General features: G+C 41.0%; 2 protein-coding genes across 2 annotated transcripts in view; both read left to right on the top strand.

Moving 5' to 3' along the window:
- Positions 1-3554, top strand: part of LOC140366086 (zinc finger protein 385A-like) — a 60619-nt gene extending 57065 nt beyond the window's left edge. Inside the window, exons 5-8 of the mRNA XM_072452759.1 lie at positions 226-507; positions 1576-1757; positions 2028-2114; positions 3130-3554. Of these exons, the coding sequence (XP_072308860.1) occupies positions 226-507; positions 1576-1757; positions 2028-2114; positions 3130-3348 (770 nt within the window). The 3' untranslated portion in view covers positions 3349-3554. The remainder of the gene's footprint in view (positions 1-225; positions 508-1575; positions 1758-2027; positions 2115-3129) is intronic.
- Positions 3555-20002: 16448 nt separating this feature from the next.
- Positions 20003-22346, top strand: gpr84 (G protein-coupled receptor 84). The gene is made up of 2 exons (XM_072452758.1): positions 20003-20065; positions 21158-22346. Exons 1-2 carry the CDS (start codon positions 20046-20048, stop codon positions 22302-22304), a joined length of 1167 nt encoding a protein of 388 aa, XP_072308859.1. The 5' UTR covers positions 20003-20045; the 3' UTR covers positions 22305-22346.
- The last annotated feature ends 306 nt before the right edge of the window (positions 22347-22652 follow it).

Below are 22652 nucleotides of genomic sequence, written 5' to 3'. Positions count from 1 at the left end.
GGAGTAATTTCTGTAAGTCCTCTGGTCCCTCCTGACCCCAGTAACATTTCTTCTTTGTTTTGAGACTTTTTGTTGGTACAGCCCACAGTGAGCATGCAGCTGTTGTCCTGAAGATGGCAGTAGCAACAATTTTGTCACGTCACTTTGAACTAATGAATATTGTGATACTAAATTTGGTGAAATTTTATTGTACAGCCCTATAATTACAAATAATTATTTTCTCAGATGACAGTCAGTGCTCTCCCAGCTCAGACTCGCCCTCCACGCCACGTCTTCCGACTCCTCCGTTTAGCCCAGCAGAGAGTCCTTTACCCGGCTCCCCGTCACCGGCCGCTCTCCCCCTTGTGGACCCCCCTGCGGAGCCCCTTGCAGTGACAGAAACCCCCTCTCCGGCCCCCAGTCCCGCTTCTGCAGAGTCTGAGGAGGAGAAGGCCAAAAAACTGCTCTACTGCGCCCTCTGCAAAGTGGCCGTCAACTCGCTGTCACAACTAGAGGCGCACAACAAAGGCAATACAGCAAATCACACACAAGCTCCACATAAACTACACACAAGCTCCACACAAACTACAAACTACAAACAAGCTAAACACAAACTACACACAGGGCCAGGAATCACAGCGCTAACTTTGTTGACTCGTTCCCTATACATTTTGTCAGTGAAATCAATGAAGACCAACACTAAACTAAATGTATTGATATTTTGGTCGAATAAAAAAACGAATTAGCACGAGAGAGAGATTAAACAGAGATTAAACACTTTTAATTGAATCGCTTTTCAAATAAATGTATTCCTAAATCCAGGTAATAAATCTGGAGTCTGGAGTTTTCAACAAAAACTAGGATAAAAAAATAAAATTATTATTATAATTTTAGCAAAACACCAACTCTGAAATAAAACTGGTATTAGAAACGAAATCCAATCAAAATCTACAGATACAATAACTGACATTATTTGTACTTTAAAATAAATACATTTATACAAAAACCTTCAATAAAAATAAATAAATAAACTGAATATGCCTTGTCAAATCCGGATCACTTGTATAATACTGCCCCCTCTTGGATGTAGAGGGAACATCAGGAAACACAAAACACGACTTCCTCTTTAACTAGTGAAAGAACTCAAAATTGTGTTACTTATTAAATACAGATACAGCTGCAAAGTATCACTCAAGTAAAAGCAAAAGTAGCACATACGCAAATCTACTTAAGTGAAAGTATTTAAGTGCCTTTACTTTGCAAGTTTTTGGTCATCAGTATTAATTCGAATCAATTTCCTATTTTGCTCAATTTCCTATTGCTCAAAGCTGGGACTTGAACTCAAAACCCCATGAACATGCAAAAAAACCACACCTCAAATCAGAAGAAAAATGTAGTGGAGTAGAAACTATACCGGTAATTAAATGTTACAATTTGGTCTTGATATAGCTCAAGATGATTATAATACAATAATAATATATATTATAGATATAAAACTGTGCAGAAAATGTCAAATTTTGTGCTTTTAATATGTTTTTTATTATTGATATGTGAGTATATTGTGCTTCTTTACTTATCCGTATTATGTTTCTGCAGGTACCAAACACAAAACGATCCTGGAGGCTCGCAGCGGGTTGGGGCCGATAAAAGCCTATCCCCGACTCTGTCCCAGGACCGGTCCAGACCAGGACCCGGGCTCGGACCCAAACTCTCAGGAACGCACCTTCCACTGTGAGATCTGCAACGTCAGAGTCAACTCAGAGATGCAACTCAAACAGGTCCGCCATAACAATAATAACAGTGGTAATCAACACTTGGAAATGTACAAATACACAGTTAAAAAATTATTTTCTCTCGTCAAAAAACAACCAGGAAAGCTACATTTAAAAGATAAATTTAATCCAGTTCTTTTTGTATTTGTTTTTATTATAGCCACTGAAAGTTGTTGGTTCGATTGAGTCCAAGCCATTTCTAAATTATTATAGATGTATTATTAATTCTACCCATGACTATTATATTTGGTGTAAATTGTTTCTCTTTCTCCTCAGCATATATCCAGTAGGCGACATCGGGACGGAGTTGCAGGAAAACCCAACCCTCTTCTGAACCGGCACAAGAAGCGCACAGACTTTATGGTATTTAGTCCAATAAATAAATGTTCTTCTATTTGCATTTTTACTGTTTGTTCAAAAAGACAACTCTGACGCACTGAGCACAAGCTCGGAATGACACAGAGCCTGGGGCAGTGCAGAAAGCTAAATATATTTGACCAATACTGATATTTGGAGAAACCCTATGATCCTTGTGATTCTCCGAGATTATTCATCCCAATCACATGCATTTGATATGTTCAAGTCTCAGCAGGGTTCGCAGGTTTTATATAGGATGGGATATTTTGTTTGCAGAAGACATTACGCTACATAACGATGCACTTGTAACTCGTCTGGTGCTTGTTTAATGCTATTGTTCTGCAATGCAGTTATGCATCTTGCATTTATTTAATTAGGGTAGAGTATTTTAATTGCTCAAAAATACCTTGAAAAACAGGTATTCTTACTCTGTGTGGGCTCGATGCGTTTAAGGCCATACTGTAGAACATTTCTGGCAACAAAATAACAACAACAACAATAACAACATTAAAAATATCTGATAGTACTAATCAATACTAAAGTTAGTATCGAAATTAGATACTAATTTGAGCAAATAATAATAATAACAATACTAAAATAATGACATGAACAGGACAAAATGTGACCTTTCCTGAACCGCTTTAGAATGATCTTGAACACATCTTGAAGAAATAACTGTTCATTTGAACTTAAAATGTCAGTCTATTATCTGAAACTGTGACCTAAAAGAAATCCTTTTTGAATTATCATTGTGATATCGAAATTGGTATCGGGAATTATCATTGTGACCTACAACACATCAGAGACTCCTCCACACGCTGCATCTTCAAAAACTCCCTGAAAACTCATCTGTTCAAAACTGACTTCTTCTTTCTACTTAATGCCTCTTGTTGCTTCATCTGTGTTTTTGTCTGTCCTGAACCGTGTCTTTGAGTGTCATAAGAAAGTGTTTTGTATAACAGTATTATTATTATCTACTAACAATAAACCACATTAAACACTGTGATGTTTCGTTTCAAAGGACCTGGCCAAACCTCTGGGCGCAGGCCTCTTGCCCAGCCCTCTGGCGGTCGCAGCAGCGATGGCGGCGGCGGCGTCTTCAAACCAGCTGACTCTGCGTCATCCGTGTCATGCAGCGCACCACCACCACCTCCTGCAGGGGGCGCCACTGAGCCTGCTGCGGCCTGCCCCGGGACCCATTCGCACTACACACGGACCCATCCTCTTCGCGCCGTACTGAGAAGGACGAGAGGACGAGGACACTGTGAAGAGAGACAAGAGACACTTTGATAAGGCTGTGAACTAAAGCCACTCCCTCAGTCACGGCTAAACCAAAAGAGGGAAAGCATTCTCAGTGTGTAAGGGGTTTTAATGTTCAGTTGTACGCGCTGTTTTTAGGACTTTTCACCATTCAAAAGATGGTATTGAATTGCTTTATTCAAAATATTTCTTCACACTCATAGACATTCTTATGCCATTCGAAAATGGTCTTTCATAAGATGAGCAGCTGAAACATTCTGATTGCAATATATTTATGCAGGGTTAATCAAATACACATCAAATCTTACTTCTCAAACTATGCTAATTGGAATTGTATAATACAAAAAAATACAATTAAAGAAGCTGAATTCGTCCTGTTTGGGAGCAAAACTGCTCAAAAGAAAGTCCAGCTGCTCAGTCCAGTGTTTGTTTGATTCTCGATTAATTACACGCCTTAAATCCATTTAATAATACATACACATTTTGTCAAAAAAATATGCAAACAACGTTTCTGCCACTCGCATCTCCTTGAGACAAGCATGTGGCAGACCTCCACCAGAAAAGTACATCTTTAAATGTAGGCTACAAATAAACAGTAAAAATTAGCTTCATGAGCGTGTTTCCATATGTTCGAATAACCCAGTTATGAGCCGTATTCCGGCTATGATGTGGTTTACATGTGCTCAGAGAATCCAGAATACTCATATCATTGTTTACATGCAACATCTGGATATTCTGGATATTTAGAGTGGTAACTATGGCAACAATTACACAGATTGGCAAGGAGCTAAACTTGTTAGCAACTTTGCTTACTTATGTCTTTGCAGCACATGTTTTTAGCTTGCAGAGACAAGATACATTAAAATAAGAGCAGACCGCCACAGAAGTCAGTTTGCTGTTAAAAGATGCCTGTAGTATTGTACATTAGACAAAATAATACAAATTAATGAGTCCTGGTAGAAGTTTGAGTCCTTTTTTAGGAAATGAGGAAACTGAGCATGGCTCAGTACAGCAGCAGCGTACTGGGTTTACAGGATACTGCGTTTACAAGCCGCAGTATTCTGAATACTATCAGAATATCCCAATGAGAACAATCCGGTTTTTCATAACGGGATACTGTCAAAACCGGGTTATTGAAATCAGGATATGGTGTTTACATGGACACACACAAAACCAGGATAAAACAAACGTATTATTATACACAAACCCACTAAACTAATAATAAGGCTGTCAAAAAGCAAAAGTGTAGATACTGGTTATGGTTTAGTATATTCTAAACACATAAATAAGACACATTTTGACATTTCCATAGCTTTAGAATGGTCTTGATCTATAACAAAACAAAGACCACTGATATTTTGAATTGAAAATGACATTACGTCGTATTAAAAAATGAGTGTTTATACTATGGTTTCTGAAGTAGTATTGAGTATCTAAATCAAGATTAAAAAAAGGATTGTGACAAAGGGAGTGGATTTAGACACAGCTTTGAATGACGAATATCTGTGTTGCAAACTGTGGACGTCTACTGCTGCTAACAGGGAAAAAGAGACGAGACAAAGAGCAAGACTTTATAAAATCTCCATGTTTCCCTTAGATATCAATGGACAAATGAGAAAAAAAAAACTCCACGGACTCCACGAAAGTCAAAATATCTAAGAAAAATGCACCCTACCTCTCCTGTTTCCATCTGTAAGGACTTAATACATATCCAAAGCGACAATAATATCAAAACACATGCCTGCTGGATTATTCAAAGTAGCTGGTTAGTAGCTGTATTATGATAATGGACTATACACTGTTAGAAAAGAAGGGGTTTCGAAAATGTGATGGCAATTGTTCCCATGTACTGTATGTATTTAGAATTAGCTGGAAACTGTGGACTGTAATTACATGTGTTCGTTGAGACAGGAAGTTAAGCAAGGAACTCAAATTTGGCAAAAACTACATCAAAACGGTTGTTTTTAGAAATAACCGCACATGAAGCCACCCGTGCAAAGTTAGCAAAGTTGTGAAGTTATACGGCTCAATTCTGTGTGTAGAAGTCTGAAAAAAAAACACAACAACATAGTGAAAGTTATAAATGAAATGCTGATGTATTCTTAGACTAAATTATTTGTCCATTTCTGTGTCTGCACTTTACGGCTCAAAAACTGGTTTGTTTCATGGGTGGAAATTACTAGTTGTATCACTGTGAGTTAGGGCTGCACAATATAGTAACTGTATTATTTGTCTAAAATTGATTTAACTACAGTCTTTAATGTCACTGAAATGTGTATTTAAGTAAAAGTGCAGTTAACATAGTTAAAATGTACTGTGCTGCTGTCAAAAATGGGCTTAATTAAAATTGTGCATGAAAAATACTGTTTAAAGTACTATAATACTGTATTAACACAGTTTTAACATAATTTTAGATCAACTTTTATTCAAAACTTGATTTTTTAAACAGTTTATAGCTGAATTAAGTCGTTTGTAACTCAAACCACATATTATCTGAGCTCTGTCTAATCTTAAAGGAGAAAGAAGATGACACTGCCGAGAATTGGAACAATTTGTACTTTAACTGCCCTCAATAACTGGAATGTAATCAATTACAAGTAAATGTTTAATAATCTGCAAAAAAAATTAAATGAGGCCTATAAATCTAAAGGCCCTAAACCTCACTTTTACTTGTTCTAGTTCAGCAAAAAAAAAAAATGAAAAGCTAAATATATGGCCTATGCATTTTAAACATAATTTGTGTTGGTTGTGACCCATAAAATAAGAACTTAGAAATAAATGTGTTTATTTTTTTATAATCATGTTAAAATATTACATGATCTACATTTTTAGAGCTCCTGAAATAGATTTAGCTGCCACAAACAATTATGTTTTGGGTTTTTTTTCTCAATTGACCTCGATCATACTGACCACATCATAAGATTGTATACATTTGAAACTTTATCTTTTTACTTAGCACAACATTATGGGACAAGTATAAAAAGTCTGCCTTTTGTCATGATTAACAAACGTATACCGCGGTCAGTGAGAATTCCAATGCTAGCTGCCAAAGCTAACTGTTGATGCTAACTGCCTTAAATATAATTCCGGCAACAATACATTCTATATCACTGCTCTGTGGCCATCTCCATAGCAACAGATAAAGCAATACTCAACAGTTGTGAAGGAACTAGCTTCATGTAAAACACAGAAATAACTGATATCTCAGACATAACAGACAATAAACAACTCTAAATGCACTTCACAGAGGAAGCTGTTTAATGCTTACATTAAATACAAAATGTCTGCGATCTAGTTATCAGAAGAAACTATACTTTTGCCATATATTTTGCAGCCCTACCATTATAATATTTCTTGGCAGGTATTTGAATATAATGTAAATTATAATCTCCCCAAATCACTCCATAATCAATGCTTCAAAACAGTGGCATAAAATAAAAGACACCAGCATTTCAGCAGTAAACAACAAGCGACACTAAACTCTAAATGAATGAGTGGGAAATGTGACGAATGTAAAATCCAATCATGATCGGATGTGAAAATGCCTGTTCAAAATTAGATAGCCTTAGTTAGCATCTTAAAGGCGCTGTACCTGATTTTACGCTTGTTAAAAATGTGTTTGCGAATAATTAATGTCAACAATTGGTTTATAAGCATTTTTCACAACTTTCAGAGGCCAGAGTAGAGTTTTGCCATCACAATAATGCTAACAGCTAGCATTCGAACAGCACTCCAGCTCTACTTCCTGTTTTTTTAGACAGTAAAATGCTCTATTTACCTCATTCCGGAAGTCCATCATCCTTCTTCTGCTTGTATTAGTTAACTTAGGGCTGCCGACCTCCAGAGAAAATAAGCAATAATCAATATGTGGTTTGCACGCCACCCAGGGATTCAATGCATTGTTGACTTGTTGGTCACAAGAACATAGGACGTTTTACACGACGCTCCCACTCGCCCGCAAGTACAACTGCTGATCCATGGAAAAAAAAAGGCAAAAGTAGGCGGGGCGGAATAAGGTCAACAATTAGATGCAGACAGCACACATTGGTCTCATTTTGACCCTAAGAGCTGCTTTCACATAATATTTGTGCTGGAGCAAAACAAATTATAACATTTGCTCAACTACATAGTAAAATTGGCACAGCCTCTTTAAAGCAACATAGCTATCAAAAAACAACACAGAAACACATTATTAAACTGACATCCCGATCGATAGACTCGAAGAAAATTATGATATGGTTTTGTTTTTTGCCATATTTGCCACTCCTGAACATATGCAAAGAAAATCCTTAATGTAGCTGAAAATATCACTGCTAATTTAGCTCTGCTTTAGACAAGTGTGCAATGGTTTCCCGAATCAAAAAGACAGGTTTTGGACTTTGAAGCAATACTCTGAGCACTCCTGAACTTTAATGGCAATAAAGAAACTGTATAATTGTTATAGTCTATTGTAAATGTAGATCATTTGAGAAATGTTACGTGTTGGGGCTTCCTTATTGTTAAACAGGTCTATATACAAAGTCTCTGGTTGTAAGCCATGTTTGCTGATTTGGTCATTTTTTCATTTTCTTTTTCAAATGTATTAATATATTACAATAAACTACAAACATGGTTGTAACAGTATTCTGATGTCTGAAATGCATAAAAAAAAATCCCATGCCAATTTTTTGTTATGGTTCAGATAAACACCCAGGTAGTTGTACGAGTCCACTCTCTCAATGTCCCGTCCCTGGATGTTCACTGGTGAGGGGGCAGTGGGGTGGCGTCTGCGGAAGTCCACCACCATCTCCTTGGTCTTCCCGCGTTGATGAGGAGGTGGTTCCGCAGACACCAGTCCACAAAGTCCTGCGCCAGTCCTCTGTACTCCGCATCATCGTCGTCCGTGATGAGTCCGATGATGGCAGAGTCGGCAGAGAACTTCCCAACCAGGTTTAACTCTCATTTTAGACCTGGGTTAGCCCAAATTTAGGCCTGATAAAGTCAGTGTTTAGATCTGGTAGATCTCAGAAAGTTAGGTGGTTCTTGCAAAAACTTTGAGAACCACTAGTCTAGCAGAAAATACAAAAAATCTGTAATCTAGTAGTCTAAATTACATTAGTCGATATTAACATGCAAAATACTTCTTTCTCATGCAAGATAAAATATAGAATAATTCATTTGGAGAAACTTTATTCCAGTAAACACAAAGTTGTACTAAATTTGGTATATTTGAAAGAAAGTTACGGTATACCAGAAATTTTCCACTTCTCCTTTGCATTTCACTGCTGCGCCTTTTCTATTTACTTCTATTTCCTTTTGAAGGTTTCAGTTACCACTTTCCGAGAAACAAAGCTGCCTGCTACAAGTAATCAATTCAATTCATAATGTACCAATACATCCCAAAATATGGCAACACCAGCAATATCAAAACAGAACTACTATTAATAACTTTATATTATTTCATACTGTGGGCAGCAACCAACAGGAACTGTCACAACTTCAGCCAGGCTTTAGTTTTCTTTCATTGGTCAATCCCCTTCAGTGCCACAACAACCAATCAGAAAGCTTGGAGTGTTCAGCATCAGGCAGCCAATCAGAGAGCAGACTCTGCCACTCTCTCCTGCTCTGCATTAATTGCTGAGTACATTCACCTGACCTGCCCATGGGCCTGCCCCACCTCAGTATATGCACTGGTCCATTTCACTCAGTTCTTTGCCAGATTGTCTAGTGTGTTTCCGTAGCTTCCAGCAACATGTTGTTCTGATTCTGATTCTGATTCTGATTCTGATTCTGATTTGACCTGCCCTTTTGACCTTCTCTTTTGCCTGCTCCTACTGGATTTGTATGCTACGCGAGTTACTATATTGTTTGACCTCTGCTGGTAATTAAAACCCTATTTCTACACCTGAACTGTTTCCTGTGTTGTGCTATTGGGTTCTTGCCTGCAGTTTTGTGACACCTGACAGGAACCGCAAGAAGTAAACTTCCTTCCTTTTGATAAATGAGTTAGAGGTAAACTGGACTCAGCCTGTTAGAATGTGCAAGTTAGCAACTAGTTGTGTTGAATCATACTCTTGTGAAGAATAACAAAAGTTTATTACCAAAGTCTTTATTGATGAGCCACACAAGATGACAACACACCGACAAGACCGCCGATAGTTACATGCCATTATATCCCTCTTGATTCATGAGAATATTGGGCCCTGTCACACTTTTGAGAGAACCTATCCAATAGACTCCTTAGTTTAGGGACACGTGTAGCTCTCCCCCCTATTGGCTTCATTGTTATTATGGTTTTCCCCTTGGTGAGACCCTAAACCCAAAGATTCAATAGTTCTTCTAACCCATCTTGACATTTTCTTCGTTCTATCCTTTCCAAGTTTTAGATTATTAATGATGCTTCCGTAAATGTGACCAATTATAATGTAAATCCTGTTTTCTTGACACAATGACTTAAATTGTTACTCAAGCTGTTCTCAGTTATTACTCTTGTTGGCATACTTGGCACAGGCACTTCCACCACTGTAGACTGACCTCACCACCCCAGCAGCAGCAGCCCCACAATGCCACGGTTTCTCTGCTACAGTTTGCCGCTGCCCATGGATCTTCCATCTTTTCCCTTGTGGCAGGCTCCAGGTGACATCTTACCGGAACTTTCCAAGCGTAACATATAAATCAAGACTTTCCTACTCTGTGCTTTTTCTCCTTGGATAGTGTTGTAATTAAGAAACATTTAATATTGTAATGCATTAATAAACATTTCATTGTTATGCATAATGGACACGCACGCACACACACTGGACATTCTTGCGCTGCTTCTCCCCCCAACCAACTTCTGTCTGGGTCAAGGGTCTCATCTCACGACCATATTAGAAACGAGCATGTCTGCGATGTCTCTGAGAGGTGGTCCCCGAAGATCCACCTTTTTATGAATATTCATATCCTTTGTGTGAGAGAGACCGCAGCCAGACCAGGAGCAGGCATCTGGTGGGAACTTGTGAGGGACAGGACATGCGTTCTTTAATCTGTTAGTTTTGTAATTGTTAGGAAATAAATGATTTTGATTCAAACTATCATATCCTGTCTTGTTGTTCTCCTTCGTTATATTAGAATCTAACAATATAGTAAAATTATAAATAAAATAAATCAGAATCAGAAAAAGGTTTATTGCCATTGCCAATGAACATAATTCACAAACAGGAACTTGCTTTAGTGATTCGCTGCAACATAAAACAAAGATCAATGATAAAACAACCTATATAAAATCAAAAATGCATTGAAGCATGCATTAAAGAAACTATTTAATTCTGCTATAGGATAAAAATAGAAATAGGCTTACTATGTTCACAAAATGTACAGTTAAATTTACAGATGTATTGCAGAAAGTGAACAGTGCAGTGAGTGATTAAATTAAAGTTACAGGTGTTTAAGAAGTGTTCATGAGTTCAACAGCAGACATTAATAAACTAAATAATAACCATATTATCCTTTGCGCTAAAGTTTTAGCATGACCTATAATGCAAAATATAAATTACAAATTACAAGTAGTAGGTGTGTGAATTGGCAAAGTTGATGTCAGACACTGTAATATTTTCTGGTCCCCTGCCCAATCGGATCAATGCTGAATTGTACAGCCGTCTTTCAGCATTCAACAGCTGGTTATCTAGATGGTGCCCTCAAAACAATGTAGTCTTTGTTGACAACTGGAGTGCGTTTTGGGGAAAGCCCGGGCTCATACGCAGGGATGGCATCCATTCGACTTCGGAGGGTACATCCCTATTAGTTCGGAATTTGACCGATAGCCTTAGTCGCCTAAAGTGACCACCCAGTGATGAGCCGGGCGCAGAGCAGCAGAGTAAGACGCTCCTCTGTCGCTGAACTCTCGCCCGCTCTGTCACATACGAAGTGTTCAGATTCAAGGCAGATACAGACTCTGTGTGTCCCTCGAGCAAATAATGCCAAAAAGTCAAATCTCTGAAAAACAATTTCAGGCGTCAGACCAAATAACTTAAGAAAAATAACACTCACAGATGACACAAATAAATAAGCATATAAAATGTGGACTGCTAAACATTAAACAATTTCCTCCAAATCGCTTTTAGTTAATGAATGAATTAGTGACTATAACATAGATCTTCTAGCACTAACTGAAACTTGGCTTCAACAAGATGATTATGTCAGACTAAATGAGTCCACACCACCCACCCATGTTAACTTTCAGACCGCCAGGAGCACAAGCCGAAGTGGTGGTGTGGCAGTGATCTCACACTCAAGCCTACTCATGAGCCCTAAAATTAACAATGCATTTCACTCATTTGAAAGCTTCATGCTATCAATCACGTGTCCAAATATGAGAAACCAAAAAAGAGTTTTGTTCATAGTTATCTACCGACCTCCTGGTCCCTATTCAGTTTTTAACTGAGTTTTCTGACTTTATATCAAACTTAGTGTTAGCCTGGGATAAAATAGTTATAGCTGGAGACTTTAATATCCACGTGAACGTGAGTATAATACCTTCAGTGCCCTGTTTGAACCATCTCGGACTCTGAGGACCTCAGGGACCGGCCTCCTGCTGGTGCCAGAGTCAGGACTACATGGGGAATCTGCGTTTCAGTTTTATGCAGCTAAAATCTGGAACAGTCTTCCTGCAGATGTGAGACAGGCTTCTACTCTTACAATGTTCAAATCTAAACTAAAAACAGTTTTGTTTAGTTGTGCATATGACTGAAGGGATTTTTCTTTGCACTCTTCTCTTTAATTTCTTAAACCGTTTTGTGTAATTTCTTTATGATTTGAATGCATTTTTCCTGTTGTGTGAAGCACTTTGAATTGCATTGTGTATGAAATGTGCTCTACAAATAAGCTTGCTTTGCCTTGCCTTGCCTTACAACGAAGAGCGAAGAACGTTCACATAAACAAAGAGTTAGAAAGTTAGAAGGATCATTTCGTCGCGCCCACACAGAAGAATCCCTAAAAGCATGGAAAAGCTGCCTACTGTCCTATAAGCAGGCTCTGCGTAAGGCCCAAACCAGATACAATTCAAATCTAATAGAAGTCAACAAAAAACTTTTCTGCACTGTAGCCAGGCTAAAAAACTGTCACAGTGCAGTAGAGCCCTCAATCCCAGCTACACTCAGCTCCGATGATTTCCTCCTATTTTTTAACAATAAAATAAAACCAATCAGATAAAAATTTGATGAAATTACTCCCACTATTAGCCCTGAACTAGCCCAAGCTGTAAAACTAATGTCCCATATAAATCCATCAGTTAATTTAGAAAGGTTCACGGCTGTTGATCAAGCAGCCATTATGTCCTCTAAAACCTCAACTTGTATCCGTGACCCGATTCCAAGCAGACTCCTCAAACACATTCTCCCCCTAATTATAGACTCTATTCTTAATATAATAAATACTTCTCTAGAAAGTGGAGATGTTCCACAGTCCTTCAAACATGCAGTCATTAAACCGCTTTTGAAAAAGCCTAACCTAGATCATGACCTTTTGGTAAACTACAGACATATTTCAAATCTTCCCTTTGTCTCTCAAATCCTTGAAAAAGTTGTAGTTAAACAGCTTTGTCACCATCTACAGGACAATAACTTATTTGAAGTTTTCCAGTCAGGGTCCAGAGACCACCACAGCACTGAAACTGCACTAGTTGAAGTGACAAATGAAGCCTGCGTAAATTCAGCCTGGAAGACCTAACTCCACCCATCTACGTCAAGGCCACCATGGAAGGACCCCTCTCCCCAGCGCCATCATCGCACTCAAGCGGGCGCCCGCCTGTCCGTCTGAGAGAGTCAGATCCCTCCCACCATGGACTCTCCCAGGTTTCTGCGCTTATCCCAAAGAGGTTATGCAGTTTTTCCCAGCCAAGAAGGAGGGTGAAAGGACAGGGGACGTCTGCATCATGGCCCCCGCACCTGCTCCTCATCCCCAATCAACGCTCTCAAGTGACTCCTCCCCGCTCCCAATCAGCACCAGGCGGTCACATTTAAGCCCTCAGGCAGATGGCTCGGCCGCTCAAACCGTACTGCGACCCACCACCTCCCCTGCTCCTCCTCTGCATTCCCCTCATCCTCTACCTTCTCTTCACATCTACCACCACCAGTCTCCAGGCTCCGGGGGGAGACATCTAATACAAATAGATCACGGAGTGCCCATGATCGCAACGTCTTCCGCCAGGGTCTGAGCGCCAAATAACTCACGAATAAAGCTTGCTAAACAGTCCATTCTCGTGGTCTCTTTGTCTCTCCAGGGTGAAATGATTTGTTATTAGCTGCTGATGATGGACTGGTCTCGATCCTTGTTCTTTTGGACCTCAGCGCAGCGTTTGACACCATCGACCACAACATTCTACTGCAGAGGTTAGAATGTGATGTAGGTGTCGGAGGAACAGCCCTCAGCTGGTTTAAATCCTATTTATCTGATAGGTACCAATTTGTTAATGTAAACCAGAGCTCCTCACCTTGCTCTAAAGTAACCTATGGTGTGCCTCAGGGTTCAGTACTTGGTCCAATTCTGTTTATTCTTTATATGCTGCCGTTAGGCAACATTATCAGAAAGCATGGCATTAACTTCCACTGCTATGCAGATGACACTCTGACACAGCTGTTTTTATCAATGAAACCTGATCAGAGCGATCAAGTAGACAGACTTAGTGCTTGTGTGAAGGATGTAAAAACCTGGATGACACTTAACTATCTGCTTCTTAACCCTGAAAAAAACAAAGTCATTGTACTGGGCCCTAAACATCTACGAGATGCTTTATCTGAGCAGATAGTCACACTGGACAATGTCAGTGTTGCCTCTAGTTCTACAGTAAGAAACCTCAGAGTCTTATTTGACCAGGAGCTCTCATTTAAAGCACATATCAGCCTGTAAAACAGCCTATTTCCATTTCCAAAATCAGAAGAATCCTGCTTAAAAGTGATGCTGAAAAACGTATCCATGCATTCGTAACGTCTAGATTAGACAACTGTAACTCCCTGCTCGCAGCGTGTCCTAAAAGCGCCAGAAAAAGCTTTCAACTGATTCAAAATGCTGCAGCAAAATTACCAAAAGGAACTAAAAGAGAGCACATTACGCCGGTGCTCGAGTCTCTTCACTGGCTCCTGTCGAGTTTAGAATCAAATTTAAAATCCTACTCCTGACCCACAAAGCCATAAATGACATGGCCCCATCATACCTCAAAGATGTACCATAGTACCATATCATCCAAACAGAGCTCTTCGCTCTCAAAATGCTGGCCTTCTGGTGGTCCCTAGAGTCTCTAAAATCACAGTAGGAGGTAGAGGGTTTAGCTACCAAGCTCCTGTGTTATAGAATCAGCTCCTGTCCATGTTAAAGAGGCTGACACAGTCTCTTGATTTAAGACCAGGCTTAAAACGTTCCTCTTTGCTCCTCAATCGCTTATGGTCAGGCCAGTTAGGAACATAAATTAAAACCTACAGTTTCAGCTAGGAGCAACTATGCTGGGGGAAGTATGACAGCTTGAACACTATCCTCTGCTTCTGACTACCTATTCTATCAGAATCAGAATCAGAATGGAACATCATTGAACACTTAATGCAAAAACGGCATGATATGTACATTCTAAGTAAAATATAAAATACTAGATAATGTGCAATGGATGAAGCCATTGCGAGTGTCTGCGTTCTTGCGTAAAAGTACATGTGTGTAAGTAGTACTGGTAGTTTATTGAAGTGCGAAGTTGTGTAAAGTAGTTTAGCTGTGTAAAGAAGTGTAACTGTGCAAAATTTGTGGAAAAAGTACTTTTGTGTGTAAAAGTACTGCATGTGTGTAAAAATACTGCATGTGTGTAAGAGTACTACATGTGTGTAAGAGTACTATGTGTGTAAGTACTAATTTGTTGAAGTGTGAAGTTGTGTAAAGTAGTTTAATTGTGTAAACTTGCTGAATTTGTGTAAAAGTACGGCATGTGTGTAAAAGTACTGCATGTGTGTAAAAGTACTACATGTGTGTAGTACTTTTACGAGTACTGCACTAGAGTGTAGTACTCTTACACTCTAGTGTAAGAGCCACGGTGACCCGGCTGCACACCCTCCCCTCCTCCCTGTAGAGACGCTAATGCTAACACTAATTAGCATTAGCGGTAGCATTAGCATTAGCAATTTACTTTTGCAAATACTGAAAAAAGTACAAGATGTACAAATGTCAAAAGCAACAGCACCCCTAAGACGGTGAAAGCGATCGTAAAGAGGTATAACTTGTTGAAATCGGTGAAAGTGTTAAGGAGTTGAAATGCGTCAAAAATCCTGATATGGAAAGGTAAATGGGAATACAAGAACATAATAGTGTCTGCTTTATGACGCAGACACTCAATAAAGTCAAGTAGTGCAATAGAAGTGAACAGTGCAATGAGTACAAGGTGCTTAGGCAGTGTTCATGAGTCCAACGGCAGAGGGAAAGAAACTGTTCTTATGACGGGAGGTTCTGGTCTGGATGGACTGTAGCCTCCTGCCTGAGGGAAGTGGTTTGAATAGTCCGTGTGCAGGGTGAGAAGGGTCGGCTGTGATCCGACCTGCACATCCCAGAGCCCTGGAAACGTACAGGTCCTGCAGAGATGGGAGTTTGCGGCCGGTCACCTTCTCAGCAGAGCGCACAATGCGCTGTAGTCTCTGTTTGTCCCTGTTTGTGGCTCCAGCGTGCCACACAGTGATGGAGGAGGTGAGGATGCACTCAATGATGGCCGTGTAGAACTGATGATGGCTTTCTTCAGCTGCCGCAGGAAGTACATCCTCCGCTGGGCCTTCCCAGTGAGGGAGCTGATGGCGGGCCCCCACTTGAGGTCCCGGGTGATGGTGCTGCCGAGAAAGCGGAGGGAGTCCATAGTGGTGATGGGGGAGTCTGAGATGGTGAGGGGGGGGCTGTGACTGAAGTCCACGATCATCTCCACTGTTTTCTGGGGCGTTGAGCTCCAGGCTGTGACCGCTGCACCAGGACACCAGCCGGTCCACCTCCCTCCTGTAGGCAGACTCATCCCCGTCCGAGATGAGCCTGATGAGGGTGGTGTCGTCCGCAAACTTGATTAGTTTAACGGAGTCGTGGCTGGAGGTGCAGCAGTTTGTGTACAGGGAGAAGAGCAGGGGAGCCCTGTGGAGCTCCTGTGCTGATAGTCCTTGTGTCTGAGACATTCTTCCCCAGCCGCATGCACTGCGTCCGGAAGTCATGATCCACCTGCAGGTGGAGTCAGGCACGTTGAGCCTGGAGAGCTTCTCCTGGAGCAGAGCAGGGAGGATGGTGTTGAATGCAGAGCTGATGTCCACAAATAGGATCCTGGCATAGGTTCCTGGTGAGTCCAGATGCTGCAGGGTGAAGTGTAGTGCCAGGTTGATGGCGTCATCCACAGACCTGTTGGCTCTGTAGGCGAACTGCAGGGGGTCCAGCAGGGGGGAGGTGAGGGACTTGAGGTGGGGGAGGACCAGGCGCTCAAATGACTTCATGACTACAGACGTCAGTGCCACAGGGCTGTAGTCATTAACTCCAGTGATCCGGGGCTGAAGCAGGCTGGGACATGGCATGACTCCAGGGAGGAGTTGAATATGCATGTGAAGACAGGGGCCAGCTCGCCTGCACAGTGTCTTAAGGTGGCCGGGGTGACACCGTCAGGTCCAGCAGCCTTTCGTGGGTTGGATTTGCGGAATAGTCTGCTTATATCCTGTTCCTGGACTGTGAGAGTGGTGGGGGGACTGGGGTTGGGATGGCAGAGGTGGCCACAGTGGGGGAGGGGGTGTCAAATCTGCAGTAGAAGGAATTTAGTTGTTGCGCCAGTTTTATATCGTCCACAGACGGGGGAGCGCGGGGCTTGTAGTTTGTGAGAAGCCGGAGCCCACTCCACACAGAGACGGGGTTGTTGTTTGAGAACTGCTGCTTCAGACGTGTATTGTAACAGGCTCTAGCTCTCAACACCTCCCTGCTAAACCCGTACTTTGCCTCTTTGTAGCGTTCTCTATCGCTGGCCCTGTGCGCTGTCTCCTTCTGCTGTCTCAACTGCCTCAGTTTGGGTGTGAACCAGGGTTTGTCATTGTTGAAAGTGACTTTAGTGTGTGTTGGTATAATGCTGTCCTCACAGAATCGAACGTATGATGTCACAGTGTCCGTGTACTCATCCAAATTGTCTGTGGCAGCTCTGAAAACCTCCCAGTCTGTGATGTCCAAACACGTACGTAACTCCTCCACTGCCTCGTTGGTCCACCTCTTAGAAGTCCTCACTACAGGTTTGCAGAGCTTCAGCCTCTGTGTGTATGTGGGGATCAGATGAACCAATCACACAATATTTGATATTTAATTCCACCTTGCAATCTGTTCATTGCCTTTGCTTTTTCTTTTTCTCACTTACCTCAATCCCCGAGGGAGTGGGATAGACCCATTGATGACTTGTGGACCCAGATGCTCCTTTCCTGGTGAAGCGGTCTCTACCCCATATGGACGGTCCTTCATCTGCCTGGAAGATCTGGTTCTCCTCCTGACGAACTGTCTCTCCTTCTGATCCTCCTATCTTGCGTCCGTCTGTCCGTCTGAGGGAGTCAGATCTCTCCTTCACTCTGGAACTCCTCCAGGTTTCTACTTTTTCCCAAGGAGGTTTTTTATAGTTTTTCCTGGCCAAGAAGGAGGGTGTAAGAACAGGGGACCCTGGGACATCGTCCCTCGTCCCCACGGACATTGTTTGATTTTCACTGCAACTGTTGTTGTGATTTTGCGCAATAAATTGAATTGAATTTTAAATAACCCTTGATGTTACACTCTTATCATGTTATCATAATGTGTCATACATTTGTGAGGCTTTTGGAAATGCTTCATCAGTGTTGTTGTTGTTGTTGTTGTTGTTGTTGTGGTTGTAAACAATTAAAAATCAAGTTAATGTTAATGAAGAATTATTATGTGATATTATGTGAAGTATTGTTGTCGAAAACTACTAAAAACTACTGCTACCACTAAAATAAGCTGATTCACTTCTTTAATACTTTGGCCATATCAATAGGGCCCAAAACCTCATATTCTAATCTAGAAGGTTATATTAAAGGAAAGAGGATGAGACGGAGAGACAAAGGAGACGATGGAGACTGGACCCAAACATCTCTTGGGAACTGCAAGGCACAGGAGTCTGTGGAGGAAGCAAGATGTCCATGATCCTAAATGAGAATGGGAACAGGCAAGGCAAATACTAGCTACTGTGTGGTCGCCCCTCCACAGCTCTAACCTGCAACATCATTCTATAGAGTAATAATGCCTGACTGAGTTTCAGAGGGAGGACCACGCTTCCTCTCCAACAAATTACACCTCGCTTCAAACCAGACTTATTACACAGGCCTGTCCTGACAACACAGTCGGCTCTCGCCCCCATTGTCGCACTAAGGCTTTAGTCAAAATATCGATACGTTCATATACTGTGACAGACTTTTTGAGTATAAGGTCTCGTGAGTGCACGATTAAAGCCTGCAACGGCGCCACAACAGAATGGTCCTGAAACTACAGGGCTGACCACAAAATCTCTCTATCTAGACACATATTCCAACTATCCATTTCGTCAATCAATAAATATCTTCATTGCATACTTGAAGGCGATGACAAACACTTCAACAGAGAAGTTACATTATGCACATTTAACACTACCACTAAAACTAAAAAGGTGCTGCTGTTTGGAGTACAATTGTGTATATCAGGGGTGGGCAATTATTTTCCTCCAAAGACCATATTCGAATCCAGGGAAGTAGCGGAGGGCCGGCCTGCCATCATTGGTGTGATTTTTTTTTTTTTTTTAATATTACTTGAACAAGCTTGGCGGGCCGGATTGAAAGGCCCTGCGGGCCGGATCCGGCCCGCGGGCCGTAGTTTGCCCACCCCTGGTGTATATAGAAATATGGGGGGAAGCTGTCCAGAGCGGTGAAGTAGGAAGCAGACTCAAACATCCCTTACCATATTTATGGGCTTTGGTTGTGAATGGAAACAAAATATTAAGTACTGCAAAGTTCAAACGGCTATACAGGAAATAAGTCCCCCAAATGAGCTTTCTGTTGTGAGACCACAGAAGTGAAATACTTTACACTTGCACATTTTAAAAGCACAGTCACAGCACAGTTGTTGTTGTTTGTTTGTTTGTTGTTCAGCACTTTTAAGAAATAAAAGTTCTCTAGTTACATGTGACCTATGACCTCACGCATGGTTATAAAGATGGCTGACGTAGCGACACGCCTCCTCTGAGTTTGAGTCATGTGGTGATACAGGTAAGCTTGAAAGTGCCAGTGATGAACGTGAAACAAATGAAGTACATTTAAATGAACCATGCGCATGTGTGATAACTTCAAAAATTCAACAAAACAGGACAAAAATAAAGAGAACCAAATCATTCTGAGGCTGCGTTCACACTAACGCAGATTTTCAATGCCTGTGACAAACTTACCCTGAATGGTAATGCAGTTAAGTTTAATATTTACTTTTACATTTTAAGTGTAAAAAAACATTGGGGCAAAGTGACCACAAACCTACTCACACAACCACATATTACCACATTGATATGACACATTGGCGTAGGAAATTTGGCACTTCTCTATTTTCTTGGAAACCCCTGCAGCACAATCAGCACAAGTTGACACAGAGTGAGGCAACGCTCAGCCCATAAAAGTGATACTACAGCCAGGAAGAGACTCAGACCAGCCCACAACAGAGAGGAAAAACATGATGACTGCGTTCAACAGGTAAGAAAATACTATCTACTTCTACTGCTGTCTCTGCTGAAACTACTGCGACTAAAACTACTTCTACAAACTTTGTGCACAAATCAAATTGTGATCTGAGCCATGAATCAATAGTTAATAACTTGATAACTTTGCTGTGCTCAAAAACAGCGTTTGCAAACTACTGTTCCCACTGCACGCCTTGTATAGAGATCAGGATTGTGTTCAATCACTTGAATGATGTTATGATGTTATATTAATGATGTTCAAACCTGATCACTATTTGTCCGTCTCGCTCATGTTCTGAATGGTGAAACAGATTATTGTGAAGTGTGAATTTTCAGAGGACCTGACCCACCTCTTCAGAAGAACTTATTCCTTTATTTCATTTTCTCTGTGTGATTTATTTAGATTAGATCAACGTTATGGAGAAATTGAAATTGGACAAGCAATCGACTCAAAAACACGTCAAAATAGACAATCCAATCATACATATTGACATTTATAATACCAAGTACGTACAACATCGATCCTAAACATTATGTTACCATGTGAACTGAACAGATTCATCCATAGTGTCCAGTCTGAGATGCCTACAAATTGTCAGAGTCCTGATGCTAAAAAGACATACTGCACTGCACACGTCTCTCACAAGTGAGATTTGAGGACCATAAATTCTATCTTGAATCTAGAAGACAATTTATTGTTTTTTTTTCTACTGATCTGATTTTGACGGGTTTTGGGACTCTTGTTAGTATCTAGTTTTTTTTGTGTGTGCATAAAAATAGGACCATGGCATGTTTGCATCTATACAACTTAGAGTATCATCAGCTGCCATTTTCTGGTCCTTTTACTTACAGTTTTATATTTTCTTCATGGTTTGTTTTATTAATTGCCATCAGTTGACTGTTTTGTTATTGTGTGTGAAGCACATTTAAATGTCCTGAAGAGCACTATATAAATCAAATGTAATATTATTAGTTTCATCAATGTATAAAAAATTGGAAATTGTGTTCAAAATCAAAATTGTGTTCTTGGTTGTAAGATAATGTAGATATTGTTTCCATATGCCCACCTCTAACAGGCACAACTTCTTCCCTGTTTTTCTTTTAGCTCCGTCGCCATGAATTTCAGTAACCAAACCGACCCGTTCTCCTGCTCGTCCCCGTCCGTGCTCGGTTACCGCTACTTTGCCGTGGTGTGGGGCTGCTTCGTCACCATCACCGGCACTTTGGGAAACTTCCTCACGGTTTTTGCCTTCTCCCTGGACCCACACCTCCGCACGCGCTTCAACGTCCTCATCGTCAACTTGGCCTTCGCCGACCTGCTCTACTGCACCATCCTTCAGCCGATGTCGGTGGATTCTTACCTTCATCTTCACTGGCGCTCAGGAGAAATTTGGTGCAGGGTGTTTGGGTTCCTCCTTTTCGTCTCCAATTCTGTCTCCATCATCACATTATGTCTCCTTGCCATCGGACGCTATCTTTTGGTGGCAAAACGGCAACTATTCGACAAAGTATTTTCCAGATATGGAATTGTTTTGCTTGTGATCTTCGCTTGGGGGTTAGGTATCGCTAGTTTCGCGCCTCTGTGGCCTGTTTACGTTTTTGTTCCAAATGTTTGCACTTGCAGCTTCCATCGAACCAAAGGAAGACCGTATTCAACCATTTTGCTGTTCTTCTACTTCTTCATCGGCCTGGGTTGCGTTGGCGTGTTTTACTTGCTCATTTACAAGCGTGTAAAGATAGCATCCCTAGCGCTTCTTAAGTACAGGCTAAGTCGGAAATCGTCCAAAAGGAAACCAGTATCATCTCCTCCTGGGACAGATAGCGGATTAGCCAATACTTCTACCTCGGAACTGGCAACCCATGATGATACTGAAACATCTGGTGGAAAATCTAGCGAAACAACAGCTGATCCTCCCCAAGTTTGCGCCAAACTGAACCAGGACGAGCGACCGAAGCCGAAACCAACTTCTACCACTGCAGCAGACGACGGGGGCGAATTTAAAAGAGTGACTCGAATGTGCTTCATCGTCTTCATCTGTTTTGTCATGTGTTTTTTTCCTTTTATTATTCTAAACATTGTGGACAAAAATAATCAGGCGCCTCAAGTGCTCCATATGTTCAGTGCCAATCTGACCTGGTTGAACAGTTGTATAAACCCTGTGCTGTACGCCATCATGAACAGGCAGTTCAGACAGACTTATCGTGTTCTGTTAACCAAGCTGACCGTGCCATTCAGATGCATGTGGAGCTGAAGGACAAGCCAACTCTGTAAAAACGGGTTACACTGACACTTTCTCGTTTTTTTTTTTAATGGGCTACTTCTTCAATTTGTTTATTTAATTACTTTTCTTTTCATATATATTATGCTTCAAAATGACCATTAGCATTTACCTAAAAACGTTGTCAACTCCAACAAATAGTCCGCCATAAGTATTCAGCTCATTTATAACATCTTAACATATTGTCAGTGACATCTGCCTTGCAACTCACTGTTCACTGTCTGATTTAAGTATTTATTCATTTTAGCGTGACTCGGCAAAAACCCTGAACACTGAGCAAGCCGGCTGCGCTGTTGTGCACGGAGCAAATTCATACTAACT

This window comes from Eucyclogobius newberryi, unplaced genomic scaffold (assembly GCF_026437365.1).
Source record: "Eucyclogobius newberryi isolate DKJ021-1_F unplaced genomic scaffold, fEucNew1.0.hap1 SCAF_19, whole genome shotgun sequence".
Taxonomy (NCBI): domain Eukaryota; kingdom Metazoa; phylum Chordata; class Actinopteri; order Gobiiformes; family Gobiidae; genus Eucyclogobius; species Eucyclogobius newberryi.
This window is presented reverse-complemented; position numbering and strand designations above follow the sequence as displayed.